The 17368-nt window shown below is 37.6% G+C and overlaps 1 protein-coding gene across 1 annotated transcript in view; it reads right to left on the bottom strand.

The window, feature by feature from the left end:
• Window positions 1-17368, bottom strand: part of KLHDC1 (kelch domain containing 1) — a 55036-nt gene that overhangs the window by 37297 nt on the left and 371 nt on the right. The window contains exons 2-4 of the mRNA XM_036269953.1: window positions 8875-8945; window positions 8194-8311; window positions 7636-7754 (exon numbers count right to left, since the gene is read on the bottom strand). Coding sequence (XP_036125846.1) covers window positions 7636-7754; window positions 8194-8311; window positions 8875-8945 — 308 coding nt within the window. The remainder of the gene's footprint in view (window positions 1-7635; window positions 7755-8193; window positions 8312-8874; window positions 8946-17368) is intronic.

Below are 17368 nucleotides of genomic sequence, written 5' to 3'. Positions count from 1 at the left end.
GCTCCATCCTACGGGCTGGAACTGGCCTCAGGGCAGATTGGAGATATATGACCCACACTGAGAAGAGCTGGGAGCAAGAGCAGAGCTGGGATTCTTGGTCCCGTTTTACTGAGACCAGTCACGTGGGGAGAGAACTCCTGCCCAGGGCTGACTTTGTAACCCCTTCTGCTTGGACCTGTGGCACAAGGGCACCAGGTCCTAGCAAAGCAGGATTTTTATTTTAATTTTTTATTTTTGAATGATATCCCCTGGGAGGCTTATATTGTGGAGACAGATGAGCAACGGACGGGCTTTTGCATTGTGGGGTGGCTGATCTGAGCTCCCCGTGAGATCAGCCTTCCAGTCCCAGGAAGGAGGGGTGGAGCATGTCTATCCCCCCAGCAGGCTGTGAACAGCAACCCCAACAGGAAAGGGTTTGGATCCGTTTTCTGAAGCCCCAGATACCCTCACTGGGCACACACAGTTCCATGGGGATAGGAGAACAGATCAGAGGAGGACATTCCAAGAGTAAGACCCTCAGAGGCTATTATTCTCAGGAACTAGGAGAAAATGCTTAGGCCCCTCCTGTGGGCTGGGAAGATGAGATACTCACTGGAGACTCGATCAATCCCACTGAACCCAGGGCAGCTAAAACTTCTGCAGAAAAGGTGTGGGCTATATCCAACCTGAACCTGCACCAGGCCACATTAGGGGGAACTAGAGTTGGAGGATATGGTAGATACTGAGGAGTTTGACTTTGAAGCAGAGATTAATTTCCCCTCATTGAGTGCCTGATGGCATAATCTCTAAGCAGGGGGATCACTCCACCCTAAAGACTCTCTTTGGAAGACCAGGCAACCTAAGGGGGACAGCAGAGTAGCTGGCAGGTAGAGGCGGTCCTCAGAGAGCCTCAGATTGACCACAGCTACAACAGGACACCAGAGCCAAAATTGGACACCTCTGACACTGGCTGGCATGAAAGTACCTCCTGGGAGGCCTGAAATTAGCATACAAAACTGTGAGCCCCAGACCACATAAGCTGCCTAAACAAACTTCACTTGGCTGACTTTTTCTGAAAAAAATTTTTTTTTGTTATTTAGTTCTTTGTTCACTATTTTCTTCTGCTTTGTTGCTTTGATGTTATTATTGTCAAGACTTTTGCTCTGCCATTTGACTTCCGGTCAAGATGGCAGGTAGGTAAACGTGGTATCACGTCCTCCCACAACCACATCAGAGATACAATTAAACTACAGAACAACCATCATTCAAAGCCGCCTGAAATCGAGCTGAATGGAAGTCCTACAACTACGGATTAAAGAAGCAGCCACATGGAGACTGGTAGGAGGGGAGGAGGGGCGAAGGGGCAGATAGGCTAGCCCCACACCCACGTGTGGCAGATAAAATTCAGGAGGGTACCTCGGCTGGAAACGTCCTCCCTGAGGACTGAGGGGGTCCCCGTCCCAAAACAGGCGCCCTGCTCAGAGTTCCAGTGCCAGTAGGAGAAGTTACCATAACTTCTGGCTGGAAAAACCAGCAGGAACTGAGGCTCAGGGAGGCTGAAGCAGCTCCTCTTAAAGGGCCCATGCACAGACTTATACTTATCAGACTCACTCCCTCTAAGCTTGGAAGGGAGGCAGCTCGAGGGGTGCCAGAGACATAAAGGGAAGAACTGAGCTGTTGGGCATTGCAGCTAGGGCTGGAGAGGGGGCTTTCTCTGGGACAAACGTGCTATCAGAGGCCTTTGTTCCTTTGGTGAGCCCTTCCCTGGGGCGGCAGACAGCCTCCATATCTGGGACTCCAGTAACCTGGCTCACACTGGTAGCTCTGCCCTGGTGATTCCCTGAGGCCCTGCCCCACCCAACTTTCAGGCCCACCCAAGCTGTTGCCAGTTGCTTAACCATAGGATTGGCCGGTCTTGGATCCTGCTTCAGGTTTTCCTAAATTCTTTCAAACAAGTAGCATCTGGTCTCAGCTAGCCCCATACCTCTCATTAAGTAATACACTGAAACAAACACAGGGAGGCAGCCAAAATGAGGAGACAAAGAAACAGGTCCCAAATGATAGAACAAAACCCCAGGAACAGAACTAAGCAAAATGGAGATAAGCAACCTAACAGATGCTGAGTTCAAAATACTGCTTATAAAGATGTTCAGAGAACCTCAGCAAACTTAGTGAGGGCCTCAAGAGCATAAAAAAGGACCAGTCAGAAATGAAGGATGCACAGTCAGAAATGAAGGAGGCACTAACTGAAATAAAGAATAATTTACACAGATTCAGTAGTAGAGTGGTTAAAGCCAAGAAGCAAACCATCGATTTGGAATATAAGGAAGCAAAAAACACCCAATCAGAACAGCAAAAAGAAAAAAGAATCCAAAAAAAATGAGGATAGTGTAAGGAACCTCTGGGACAACCTCAAGTGTGCCAACATTCGCATTTTGGGAGTGCCAGAAGGAGAAGAGAGAGAACAAGAAATCGAAAACCTGTTTGAAACAATAATGGCAGAAAACTTCCCTAACTTGGTGAAGGAAACAGACACACAAGTCCAGGAAGCACAGAGAGTCCCAAACAAGATGAACCCCAAGAGGCCTACACCAAGACACATCATCATCAAAATGCAAAAGGTTCAAGACAAAGAGAGACTCTTAAAAGCAGCAAGAGAAAAGCAGTTAGTTACTTACAAGGGAGTTCCCATAAGGCTGTCAGCTGATTTCTCAAAAGAAACTTTGCAGGCCAGAAGGGAGTGGCAAGAAATATTCAGAGTGATGAAAAGCAAGAACCTACAACCAAGATTACTGTATCCTGCAAAGCTGTCATTTAGAATCGATGGCCATATAAAGAGTTTCCCAGACAAGAAAAAATTAAAGGAGTTCATCACCACCAAACCATTATTATTTGAAATGTTGAAGGGTCTTTTTGAAGAAAAAGATAAAATATATGAACAAACAAAATGACAATGAATACATATCTATTGACAATAAAATCTACAAACAAAATGAACAGGCAGAACAGAAACATTCTCATAGATACAGAGAACATTTTGTTGGTTGCCAGATGGAAGGGGGATTGGGGTAATGGGTGAAAAAGGTGAAGGGATTAAAAAGTACAAATTGGTTGCAAGACTGACAAACCTCAAAGGGAAAGGGGTTGGGGGGTGGGAAGAAATAAACCAAAGAACTTACATGTATTAAAAAGAAAGGCATTTAAATAGGAAAGGAAGCAGTAAAGCTGTTATTATTTGCAGAAGACATAATACTGTATTTAGAGAATCCTAAAGATTCCACCCAAAAAAGTACTGGAACTGATACATGAATTCAGTAAAGTAGTGGGATACAAAATAAATATCCAGAAATCAGTTGTATGTTTATACACCAATAATGAACTATCAAAGAGGGAAACTAAGAAAAAAATCCCATTTACAATTGCTTCATAAAAAAAAAATGTATCTAGGAATAAATTTAACAAAGGATGTAAAAGACCTGTATCTGGAAAATTATAAGACACTAAAGAAGAAAACTGAAGAAGATACAAATAAGTGGAACTATATATGGTGTTCATGGATAGGAAAAATTAATATCATTAGAATATCCATAATACTCAAAGCAATCTATAGATTCAACATTATTCCTATCAAGATACCAATGGCATATTTTACAGAACTAGAGCAAATATTCCAAAAATTTACATGGAACCACAAAAGACCCTGAATAGCCACAGAAATCTTGAGAAAGAAGAACAAAGCTGAAGGAATCATGTTACTTAATATAAAACTATACTATAAGACTATAGTAAACAAAACACCATGGTACTGGCATGAAAATAGACATATAGATTAATGGAACATAATAGGCAGCCCAGAAAACCTTTGTAGTCAATTAATATTAGACAAAGGAGGCAAAATATACAATTGGGTAAAGATTGTCTATTCAATAAATGGTGTTGGGAAAACTGAACAGATATGTACAAATAAATGAAACTAGACCACCAACTTACACCATACACAAGAATAAACTCAAAATGGATTAAAGACTTAAATGTTGGACTTGAAACCATAAAAATCTTAGAATAAAACACAGGCAGTAAAATCTCAGACATATCTCAGAGCAATATTTTTTCTTTTTTTTTTTTTATCCTCATCCGAGGACATTTTTCCATTTGCACAGATAGAGTGGGAGGGAGAGAGAGGAAGAGAGAGAGAGAGAGAGAAACATCGATGTGAAAGGGACACATCGAGTGGCTGCCACCCGCACGACCAACCAGGGCCCGGGACAAACTGCAACCGAGGTACATGCCCTTAGCAGGAACCGAACCCGGGTCTCTCTGGACCGCAGGCCAATGCTCTAACCGCTGAGCCAAACCAGCCAGGGCGCAATATTTTTTCTGATATATAACCTCAGACAAATGAGAAATGGGACTACATCAAATTAAAAATTTTTCACAGCAAAGAAAACTATCAACAAAATAAAGAGACAACCTACTGAATTGGAGAATATATTTGCCCATACATCTGATAAGGGCTAAATATCCAAAATGTATAAGTAACTTATAAAACTCAACACCAAAAAAAACCCAAGTAATCCAATTAATAAATGGGCAAAGGACTTGAATAGACACTTCTCAAAAGAGGACATACAAATGGCCAATAGATATATGAAAACATGCTCATCATTACTAATCATCAGAGAAATGCAAATTAAAACCACAATCATGCACCACCTCACACCTGTCAGAATGGCTATCATCAATAAATCAACAAACAACAAGTGTTGGCGAGGATGTGGAGAAAAGGTAACCCTTGTACACTGTTGGTGGGTAAACAGATTGGTGCAGTCACTGTGGAAAGCAGCATGGGTTTACTTCAAAAAATTAAAAATGGAACTACCTTATGACCCAGCAAATCCACTTCTGGGTCTATATCCAAAGAAACCCAAAAACGCTAATTCAAAAGAATACATGTACCCCTATGTTCACTATAGCATTATTTGCAATAGCCAAGACTTGGAAGCAGCCCACGTGCCCATCAGTAGATGAGTAGATAAAAAAGCTGCAGTACATATATACAATGGAATACTACTTGGTTGTAAAAAAAGAAGGAAATCTTACCTTTTGCAACAGCATGGATGGACCTAGAGAGTATTATGCTAAGTGAAATAAGCCAGTAAAGAAATACAAGTACCATATGATTTCACTTAAATGTGAAATCTAATGAACAAAATAAACTAACAAGTAAAGTGGAGACAGACTCAAAGATGCAGAGAACTAACGGACAGCTGTCAGAAGGGAGGGGTTTGGTGGCTGGGTGAGAAGGGTGAAGGAATTAGGCAAATAAAAAAAAAGAAAAATTCATGAACACAGACAACAGTAAGGTGATTGCCAGAGGGAAGGGGGTGGGGGAGGTAGAATAAGGTAAAGTTTGGATAAATGGTGATGAAAAAATTGACTTGGGGTGGTAAACACACAATCCAAAATACAGATGATGAAATGTAGAATTGTATAACTGAAACCTATGTAATTTTATTAAACAATGTCACCCCAATAAATTCAATTTATAAAGGCAGAAAAAGTGCCAACACAAGCTCATAAAAGTTGTGGCCTGTTTTAAATGTTTATTTTGAATAAATTAACACTTCTTGCATACAAAAAAATTTTTTTGAAGTATCTTTTTAAAAAAGCTTTTTAATGCACGCAGAACACACTTTTTAGTGCACGCAGAACACATTATTGAGATTATAAATGCCAACAATAGAAAATAACTAGCAAAGAACATGACCAGTCTAGAGAAAAAGAAATAAAAATTACCCTTAAACATATGAAAATATTCAAACTCACAAAAATATTTTAATGAAAATCGAAATAAGACTGAGACATCACTTCTTAGTTGGCAAACAAACAAACCTAAGTTTGCCCGAGAACTCTTGGCAAGCTGTAGAGAAATAAGCATTTCATTGTTGAGAATGCAAAACAGCACAATTTCTATGGAGGAAAAATTGGCAAAATTTATTATTATGGATTGAACTATATCCTCCCAAAATGTATATGTTGAAGTCCTAATCACCAGTATCTCAGAATGTGACCTTATCTGAAAAGAGGGTCTTTACAGAGGCAATCAAGTTAAAACGAGGTGATTGGGGCAGGCCCTGGAGACAGACAAGCATGCACTGGGAGAATGCTATTATGAAGTTGAAGCAGATAGGAGTGGTGCTTCTATATGCCAAGGAACACCAAAGATTGCCAATAACCGCCGGACTAGGGAGAGGCATGGAATAGATTTTTCCTCAAAACCCAAAAAAGGGTCCAACTCTGCTGACACTTTGATCTCAGACTTCTAGCTTCCAGAACTGTGAGACAACATATATGGTTGTTTAAGTCACTCAGTTTGCCCTGGCCAGTTTGGCTCAGCGGTTAGAGCATCAGCCTGCGGTCCAGAGAGACCTGGGTTCGGTTCCCGCTAGGGGCATGTACCTCCGTTGCAGTTTGTCCCCGGCCCTGGTTGGGTCTGGTTGGGTCGGCAGGAGGCAGCCACTCGATGTGTCCCTTTCACATTGATGTTTCTCTCTCTCTCTCTCTCTCTCTCTCTCTCTCCTTCTTCTCTCTCTCCCTCCCACTCTATCTGAACAACAACAACAAAAAATAAGTCACTCAGTTTGTGGTACCTTGTTACAGCAGCCTTTGCAAACTAAACATCTACAAAATTAGAAATGCATTACCTTTTGACCCAGCCATCTTATTCTGGAATTTTATTCAATAGATCTATCTGATAAGTACACGCGTGCACGTGCACACACACACACCCACACACACTTACACAAAGCATATATTGAAGCATAATTTGTAATGGTAAATGAGTTGAAACAATCTACAGTATATTCACAGAGGAGAAAACTAGGCAGCAGCAAAAAAAAACAAAAACAAAAACAAAAAAAACACCAAGAACAAGCTTTCTAACTAGGAATACAGAAAGATGAAAGATCTCCAGGCCTGTTAACTAAAAGAAACAGCAGTGTGCAGAACAGTGTACAGAGAGTACACTGATATTTGTTAAGGAGGAAGAAAAAAAGAGGAATACATACACAAACACACACACACACATACATATTAGCTTCTATTTGCATAAAGTAATACTAATAGCAGTAGTTTCCTGGTTTCCAAACTTGTCTGCATTTTGCAATCACCTTAGGAGTTTCAAAAAATCATACTCCCCGACTGTAATTTAATTAGTCTGTGGTATCACCTTGGCTTTGGAATTTTTAAAAGATTCCCAGGTGATTACAATGGTAGACCATTTGGGGAGCCACTGTCATAAGAATACAAAAGATATTAAAAGAAGTAGCTCTTTGTGCATGGGGGAGCAGGGATAGGAGTGGGAGCCAAAACTTTCACTATAATATTTTTAATATGGTTTTGAACCATGTAAATATACTAACTATTCAGACAATTTAATTAATAAATTAATTTTTAAAAAACAAATAGTTGCTTCCATGTGTTTATTTTTATTTTTTAGCTCTTCCAGTGTTTAAAACTGCTGTTACCATTAACATCTAAACAACTTGGTAATTATATGACGAGAAAAAAATCATCGACTCTCAAGTTTTCTCCCTTCTGGCCACAAGCTATCATCCTTACATGAGTGTAATTAATGAGGCAATTTTGCTGCATTACCTGTCTTTATATACCCAGCAAGAAAGTTTATCACGTGGTGTGGGTGGTTTTCCTTCAAAGTTGGTGATTTTTTCCCAAATGTAGGTTCCATCTCTGGTTCGCAAATTAACAAAATAAAGCTTTTAAAAGAGGAGAACACCATTAACAGACAGGGCACTTCAAAATTAAATCTATATCTGAGGATTATGTGATCCAAAAATTAATATTACTTTTTTCTTTTTAAAAGGTAAAAAATTTAAGTGTGGAGTTAATGAAAATGAAACTATGTTTTAGAAGCAAAAATGATATATAAAACATACTGAAATAGATCTTTTCTTATCATTCTCTTGCCTTATAAATCAATTATGTATATAGCTAATCCTATAGCAGAAAGACATGGAAGAAAAGCAAAACTACTGCATTTTCACTCTAAAATTACTGCATCTGCACTCTACCTTATAGTCGTAAACACAAGATTTTCTACATATGACTTTTAAAAATATTTGTAAACGTGTGAGATAATGTGATACACTAAATATTACACATTTTCTGCACTCCTGAATTAAAAGAAAATATTACTCGATTGCTGTAGCCTTTGTCATCATATCCTCCAAAAACGTACAGCTTCCCGTTAATGCAAGCACCGCAACTTCCTGACATAGAGGTGGGGAGCTCTCCTTCCATGAGGTGCATTGTCCTGCAGCAAGAGTAACATGGAATTTCTTAACTTTCCAGAAAGGTAAGTTAAAATTCCCTTTGGTATCCATGAGTCCTTTTTAAATGAAAATCGTCGCTGACAATTAAAATAAAAATATAACGGTAGCCAATACTGTAAAAATTCTAAAAAGATATGCTGTAAAGACTTTTCAACTTACTGGAAAAAAATTACAAAATCTTCACTTGTGTCACCAGAACTGGGAATTAAATAGCAGAACAAAGTCTTCAGACAGCCTTAGACTTGTGAGTAATGGTAAAGGACAAATAGTGGAGAAAGGAAGGAAGCAGGGGAAAGAGCCAGAGAGAATAAAGCATTAAAAGAAAAGGAAAAGGAGAAATGAATGGTGCAGTATGTTCTACGAATGGTCTTAAATTCCCGAGTCTATGAAAACATTTATAACACATATGGTGAGCCCATGATGCAGTGTGCAGATGATGATTTATTGAGTTGGACATGTGAAACCTGTATGGTTTTATAAGCCAGTGTCATCCCAATAAATTCAATAGAAAAGACTGGACATTCTGCAATTTAAAATTACTTACCACAACCCACTATCAATATCATAGGTCCAAATTTCATCATTAGGCAAATACACTTCATTGTCTTCAATAGACTAAAAACATAGAATACATAAAATTATGTTTATCAAATACATAGTAACGATTCAATAGTTCCTCAGGATGGGGAAACTGCAATTAAAATACTGTAAAACATAATCATAAACAGGTTCAAATTTTTTTTTCAATACAAATTAAGTTAGATCAAGAGAGAAAAGGAAAAAATACATTTCCTAAGAGAAAAATGGGCACAGGTTTAGAATACAAAATAGCAAGTACATGAATCTCAAGAAAAATATTCAGGACAGTCAAATGTTAAAAAGGGATTATGAATAAGGGAAAATAGCAAAATAATAATATTCAGAGTAGAACATTGAAGACTACAGAGCCAAGAAGAAAATGAATATCAAACAAGGGCAATGTATTTTGTGCAAAGGGAAGAAATTAAGGAAGGAAATTTTTATGAGGTGCAATAAGAACACTGTATCAGAAAAGGATATCTTACCATTTGCAACAGCATAAATGGGCCTTGGGGGTATTATGCTAAGTTAAGTAAGTTAGACAGAGAAAGACAAATGCCATATGAGTTCACTTACATGCAGAAACTAAAAAAACAAAACAAAACAAAATAAATGAACAAACAAAATTGAAACAGACTCATAGACACAATGAAGAGACTAATGGTTGCCAGAGAGGGTGTTGGGAGACTGAGTGAAAAAGGTGAAGAGATTAAGAAGCACAAATTGGTAGTTATAAAATAGTCATGGGAATGTAAAGTACAGCATAGGAAATATAGTCAATAGTATTGTAATAACTATGTATAGTACCAGGTGGTACTGAAAATATTGGGGGTAACACTTTGTAAAGTATATGATAGCCACAATATTGTACACCTGAAACTAATACAAATAGTATTGACTGTAAACTGTAATTGAAAAAAAAAGACAACTATATCAGATACCTTGATTCACTGAACATATTTTTGAGTGCCTACTATGTGCAAGGCATAGTGTTAGGTGTTCATTAAATAGAATCTAAAGCTTAAGATAAATTTAAGTAGTCCAAATGATAACTCTGAATAATGTCTAAAGAAACTGATAATATAAACAGGATGCATTCATTCTGACATTTACGATAAAAAGAGAAATAAGAATAAAACAACAATTTTATTTTCATTAAGTAAAAAACTTAGGGGTTGTAACAAATCTTTATGTAAATCTGTCATAATTTCTTAGAATAATTTAAAAATATGCAAATATAAAAGATAGCAGTTTAAAATTTTCTAATACTGCATGTAGTATAAATTAACATGCTAAGCAGATTTAGCTAATTTCTCATTGCTATGTTAAATTTTAAAAATAGTATCTTAACTACCAGCTATCTCCCCACCACCAACTCTCTCTCTCTCTCTCTCTCTCTCTCTCTCACACACACACACACACACACACACACACACACACACACACACACAGCAGAATGGAGCAGAAAACCATTTTATTAATTCCAGGGCAACTTCCACTTATGTCTGAATGAGGAAGCCACACTTAATGGCTAAGTAAACAAATAATTTGAAAAAGGGAGTTAGTTTAATAGCATCAGGCTCCAGCAGCTTTGTGTGTACACCTTTATAGAAAAATAGTATAAAAATGGATTCTGCCATAACTCTGCTTAAGTCCCTTCAATACTTCCCTAGTGCTCACAGGACAGACTAAAATTCTTGATTCTGTACTGTTTGGTACCTGCTATCCCTTCAAAGTTCATCTTGTCTTTCACTCATTATGCTCTAGTCTTCTTTCAATTCCTACACCTCTGCAAGCTCCTTGCTGCAATTGGGCTTCAATTATGCTCTTCTCTCTACTTCAAATGTTTCCTAGAATTTGTCTAATTAATTCTTTGTAAATAGTACAAATGTCCTTTCTCTACTACTCCAGAATAAGGTTAAAGGAGTAAGGTCCCTATTAAATGCTCTCCCACAGTCCTGTACTTCCCCTCTGAAGTCCTTTGAATGGATCACACCCACCACCACCACTAAACTATAAGCTTCATGAGAGCCTGGATCATGTTTATGTTGTTATTATTTTGTTCCTAGAAACTAGCACAGTGCCTGACACATAAAAGACAAATGGAATATTTGTTGAGTGAATAATACCTGTTTAACTGACTGCATGGTCACCTCAGCCTGATTAAAAAGAAAAGTCCCTTTCACTAACCCTTAAAAGGAGTGATACGAAAACACAAATAAAGTACAGAATTAAAAATGTGGACCTAGCCCTGGCCGGTTTTGCTCAGCGGTTAGAGCATTGACCTGCGGTCCAGAGAGACCCAGGTTCGGTGTCCACTAAAGGCACATACCTCAGTTGCAGTTTGTCCCCGGCCTTGGTTGGTCTTGCGGGTGGCAGCCACTCGATGTGTCCCTTTCACATCGATGTTTCTCTCTCTCACTCTCCCTCCCACTCTATCTGAACAAACAAACAAACAAATGGAAAAATGTCCTTGGGTGAGGATTTAAAAAAAAGAGGACCTAGTTCCTTCTCACTTTCTCAAAGATTTCACTACAAAACTATCCCTTCCTGTGGAGAAAAGGGAACCCTCATGCACTGTTGGTGGGAATGCAGACTGGTGCAGACACTGTGGAAAATAGTATAGAGTTTCATCAAAAAATTAAAAATGAAACTGCCTTTTGACCCTGCAACCCCACTTCTGGGAATATATTCTAAGAATCCCAAAATACCAATCAGAAGGAATATATGTGCCCCTATGTTCTAGCAGCATTATTTACAATACCCAAGCTCTGGAAACAGCCCAAGTGTCCATCAGTAGATGAGTGGATAAAAAAACTATGATACATTTACACAATGGAATACTATGCAGCTATAAAAAAGAAGGAACTCTTTGCAACAGCAAGGATGGACCTGAAGAGTATTATACTATGCAAAATAAGCCAGAGAGAGGACAACACATACCATATGATCTCACTTATATGTGGAATCTAATGAACAAAATAGCACCAGAGGCATGGATGCATGGAGCAGACTGACAGAGGTCAGAGGGGAAGGGGGTGGGGGAGATTGGATGAAAGAAGGCAAAGAGATTAGCCAAAGAATAAATGTGTATAGCCCATGGACCCAGACAACAGTGTGGTTATGGCCAGAGTGGGGGAGGTGCAGAGACTTGGTGGAGGTGGATAAAAGGGTGAAAATAGAGACCATTTGTAATAGTGTCAACAATAAATAAATTTAAAAAATTATCGTTCTTTTCTACATCATCAAATTTTCCTTCTCTACTAGATCATTCCTATGTATCTAAACATGCCTAATATCATCCATCATATATATATATATATTTCTCTCTCTCTCTCTCTCTCTCTCTCTCTCTCTCTCTCTCTCGACTCCCATTTTTCTGCTCCCTTCACAAAAAGCGTCCACACTGAGTTAACTATGGTGGATGTTTCCATCGCTTCACCTCTCATTCTCTCATAACTTCAGATTAATCTGGAGTTAAAGCCCATCACTCCTCTAAAATTGCTCTTGTGAAGGTTTTGTTAAAATAGAGACTTAGTTAACTGATTTATCCAGAAATACAACCCAGAGAGATGGAGTATATAGAAAAGAAGTTAAGAGACATGGATAAAGAAAAAACTAAGTCTAATCAGAATTACATTAGGATGTAATAGAATGAGGAAGAGGCACTATTTGAAGAGACAAGTCTGAGAGTCTATCAAAATTGTTGAAAGTCATTAATCCTTGAAAAACACAAAGTCCTAGAAATCTGTAACTAGACACATCACAGAACTACAGAACATCAGAGAAAAAAATCTTTAAACCCACCAGAGATAAGCCCCGGCTGGTGTGGCTCAGTTGGTTGGAGTGTCGTCCCATACACCAGAAGGTGGTGGGTTCCATTCCCTATTGGGCACATGCCCAGGTTGTGGTTCCTTCCTCACTTGGGGCATGTACAGGAGGCAACCAATCAATGTTTCTTTCTCACATCAATGTTTTTCTCTCTCTCCCATTCCCTTCCTCTCTTTCTAGACTCAATGAAAAACTTATCCTTAGGTGAGGATAAAAAGAAAAAAAAAAGAATGCTCATTGTGGCTTTCATTATAATACTAAAAACATAGAAACATTCAAATAGCCATCAATAGAGGAATGAATAAATAAATTGCAGTAAATTCACATAATAGAATATTATACAGGACACACATCAAATGAATGAATCCAGTGATGATTTTCAAAATATTTAATAACTGGCAGCCATGACCAACCAGAATAGACACCAAATAAAAAGAGGTACAGCTATGCAATTGCCCAGCAGCTGAATACAAGCAATGTATGAATTTAAAAAACATAATGTAGACTAAAAGAATTAAGTCATGAAATAAAACACATGCTATGATTCCAAAACCAAATAATATATTGCTTACAAATAGATGTGCATGTGCTAAAACTATAAAGAAAAGAGTGACTAACAAGAAATCAAGATAGTGGCACCCTGTAGGGGTGAGAGGAACACTGTAATCAGTAAAAGGTAAACAGGAATCTTCTAAGTTAGTGGTTCTAGTCCATTCCTTAATCTGGAAGTTAAACATGTTTACCTCTAAATGGCACTCATTTTATACATTCTTTTGGACATATATTTCTAATTTTAAAATTAAGAAAATAAAACCTTAAAAAATGAACATTAGGGAGCTCACACAATCAAGGAGGCTGGAGAATCAGCCTCTGATCTATGTAATGAGGAGCAAGTTCTGAAACCAGGCCAACACACAGGTCTGGTGAGCACAAATCACACTGCAGCTTGCAGCACCACCTTTTATACCTGGGACTTTGATCATTCCACAAACTCTATTGCTAGGTAAGAATCCTCTTCAGGCCCCCATTTTTATATCTTTACTCCAGAGTCCAAATCTAGCATAGATTCATTTAACAGAGTCCAAAACACTTACCTACAGCCTAGCTGCAAGTGAGGTTGGAAAAGTGATTCACTGGCACATAAGTTCTTTTAATTAGGCATCTACTATACCCAATTCTAGATACTAGAGATACAACAGGGAACAAAACCCCTATCTTTACAGAATTTACATCCTATGGTGGTAGGTAGAAGGTAGTCAGACAACTGAAATAAATATCCCAAGAAGACTCACTCAGTGGGAGATAATAAAAATAGAGGAAGGAGGTTCAAATACTGGGCATCTTAAAAGAATAAATGTCATCCACATATCATGGATGGCTTATATGACCATCTATGAATATATACAGTGGAACTACTAGGTGAAAGAGAATACATACTTAAGGCATTTAATTCAACATTGCTAAATTTCTCCTCAAAAAGGTTAGACAAATTTATGCTCCTGTTACCAGTGTATGAGTAATTCATTTCCCCATGTTCTTCTAAAAATTCTTTTTAATATTTGCAAATTAGAGAAGAAAAATCTCATTGTTATTTTCAACTGGCTTTCTTTGATTCACATTACATTTGTATTTGTTCCTTTGTAAATTGTGTATATTCAGTGCTTATTTTTCAGTGGAGATACTAATCTTTATTTTCACTGGAACTTTACCTATCATATATATTGCAAATACTTTTTCCAGTTTATCATTTGCCTTCACACTTTATAGTGAGAGTTACAGCATTAAAAAGTTACTGTTTAGCCCAACTGGTGTGGCTCCGTGGTTGAATGTTGACCCATGCACCAAGAGGTCACCGTTTGATTCAGGTCAGGGCACATCCCCAGCAGGGTCTATGCAGGAGGCAGCCAACAGATGTTGCTTCTCTCTCATTGATGTTTCTATCTCTCTCTCCCCCTCCATTGCTCTCTAAAAATCAGTAAAAACACATATTTTTTTTAAAAGTTAGTTTAAAAAGCATAATATAATTTTTTAAGGTTTGATTTACCAATATTTTTCTTTTATAGTTTTTCCCAATTCAGTTTTTTCTTTTCCCAACTCAAGGTTTTTGCAAGAGTTACATCTTTTTTTCTGGTTTAATACAGCTTAATTTTTCTACATTTACCTCTTCAATCCTAAGGCTCAGCTATTCCTGGACCATTTATTGAATAAGTGACCCTTCCCTCCCCCTCCACCCTCACTCGCAGAATTGAAATGCTACCTTTTAAACAGAAAATAGTCTGCGTGTTTCGCTGCTTATGTAATTTCTTTTCCATTCCCTCATGCTCTCTCAAGTTGCATCAGGACCACTAATTTAACTATTACAGAATTGTGATGTTGTAGTAACTGGCACTGTAAACCTCCTATTTTTATTCTTTTCAAATATTTCCTGAATTGATCCTTCTTGCCTTTAAGTTCATATTCAAAACATAAATATGTACTTAAGCACATTTGTGCAGATGTTTTCTGTAAGGAAAATTTTAAGAAAAATATTAACATCAATTGTATTATGGAAATAAAACTGTTCCTATGATTAAGCCTTAAGAGGACAGCATATCATCTGCAAACATACCGAAACACTGCTCTTCCTCCAAAATTTGGGAAAACTACTCACAATTTCTAAATGTCCCTAGTAGCACCACTAAAGTGTGTATGAATTTCAGTAATGTGGAAAGGATATAGAAAAACTAGGGAAAAAAGAATTGGCACCAATTAAAATTTACCACTTAATTTTTTCAGCATTGCCACTCTTACCTTTAGAGGTAGGGCTGTTCTCAGATACAATGTCCCTTCAAATATGTTTGACAATAGGTTGAGTAATTTAGCCATTTGAAAGTTTTAGGATATATGTTTGTCAATTTTAACAAACATGGAAAATTGGGACTGGAACATACAACCTGGAATCATCTGATCATTATTCTTAACTACTGACTACTGGTTTTGATTACTTTCAGATTCCAGGGGCTTTTAGTTATCTTCTGTGCAGAAGGATCTGAATAAAACAGTTGTTGGAAGAATTCTTTTTCTCATGTTATGTCACGTCTTCTTTTATGCCTCCCACTCTCCTTTTCCTTTCACTTATGCCTTAGACATATTTTAACTGTTGATAATCACTGGAATTTAAAAAGTAGTGGTCTCACTCTAAATCTGTGTAGTACTTCCCAGGGTTGTCCTTACAGCACACTATTCATTGGATCAAAGTAGTAGGAAAAGAAGCGTTTTTATTCAGTGATTACCACCTGAAGACCTGGCATCTTATCAATTATACAATTTTCAAGGTTAAAATGATATATAAAAGATTCACACATTTCATTTACGGGCCAAAAAGAAATCTATACTATCACCAGACAGATATAAGGTATTACAAACTACTATTTTAAGTGAAATTTTTTCACTTTATTTTTACAATATTAAGAATCAAAATAGCAGATGAAATTTGACACCTCTATATCTTCAAATGGCACAGCTCAAAAACAATAAAAATATTTATTTGCATAAAACCATCATTATGTCTAGATTAGTTTTTTGTCAAGAACAAATGGTGGACATATTAGACATTAAGAAAGCATAGTCACCTAATTTATGTTCACTTTTCATAGAAAAAAAAATAGCCTTTGGAAATCCAATATATCCAGTTGGAAACTGCTACCCTTGAGGTCAAAATAAGACCTTAAGGTCTTATTTTTTAAATGGAGTATTACTTACCTTACAAAATATAGTAAGGTTACATATGATTAGGGAATAAGAGTTCCTAGCACATAGCAGGTATAGTAGGCACTCAAAGTTTACTTCACTGCATCAAATTAAAAATAAACACACAAACAAAACAACAAAAACCAACTTGGATCTGAGAATCATTTAACATAGATAGTAAGTACTTTATTTCAGTGAATGATGCAGTCATGTTACATCTGTCACAATAGTATCGAGGAGGTCAGAAAATGTAGTTTCTACTTCCAGTAGAACTTCCAAATGGGTCGCCATTTTTTTTTTTTTTTTTTAATTTGTAAACTAAAGGGCTGGCATATATTCCTTAACTGTTTGCTAGCTTTAGAATCCTTTATTCTATAATCCGATGAATATAGAAACAAAACGCATACATTCAAACCTCTATTGTAATAAGAAACTTTAAGCATAATATTCTCTATTATATTGTTACTAATATGAGTGAGTTTATTTTGAGATGGGGGGGGGGTGGGTAATTACCCATTTGGCAACAGTAACATTTCCAAGTGAATTTGAGGATGTGTGTACCAAGTGACCCCAGCATTCCATTCCTTGGTATATCTGCCCTAGAGAGTGTACATGCTCTTGGTCAAGAAATGCCACTAAAATTTGCTTTCAAATACTTAAATGCTTCGGTGAGTTCGATATTTCATTTCCAACTGCGCCGTAGTGATAAAGAAATATTTATAAAGTAATACAGCACAGCGTCCTCTATGTACTTTTGAGTCTCCGCAAGCATTTAAAGATGATTAACCCGCGCAGCAAGTGATTAGTGTCGGGCAAACCCGAGTCACCGGACAGCAGCGGAGGCGGGGAGCCTGGAGCGCGGGCAGAGCCCGGGGTCGGGGTTTGGAGGCTGTCAGAGT

The sequence above is a fragment of the Molossus molossus genome, unplaced genomic scaffold, assembly GCF_014108415.1.
Source record: "Molossus molossus isolate mMolMol1 unplaced genomic scaffold, mMolMol1.p scaffold_m16_p_1, whole genome shotgun sequence".
NCBI classification, from domain to species: Eukaryota; Metazoa; Chordata; class Mammalia; order Chiroptera; family Molossidae; genus Molossus; species Molossus molossus.
Note: the sequence above shows the minus strand (reverse complement) of the source record. Positions and strands in the feature narration are given on the sequence as shown.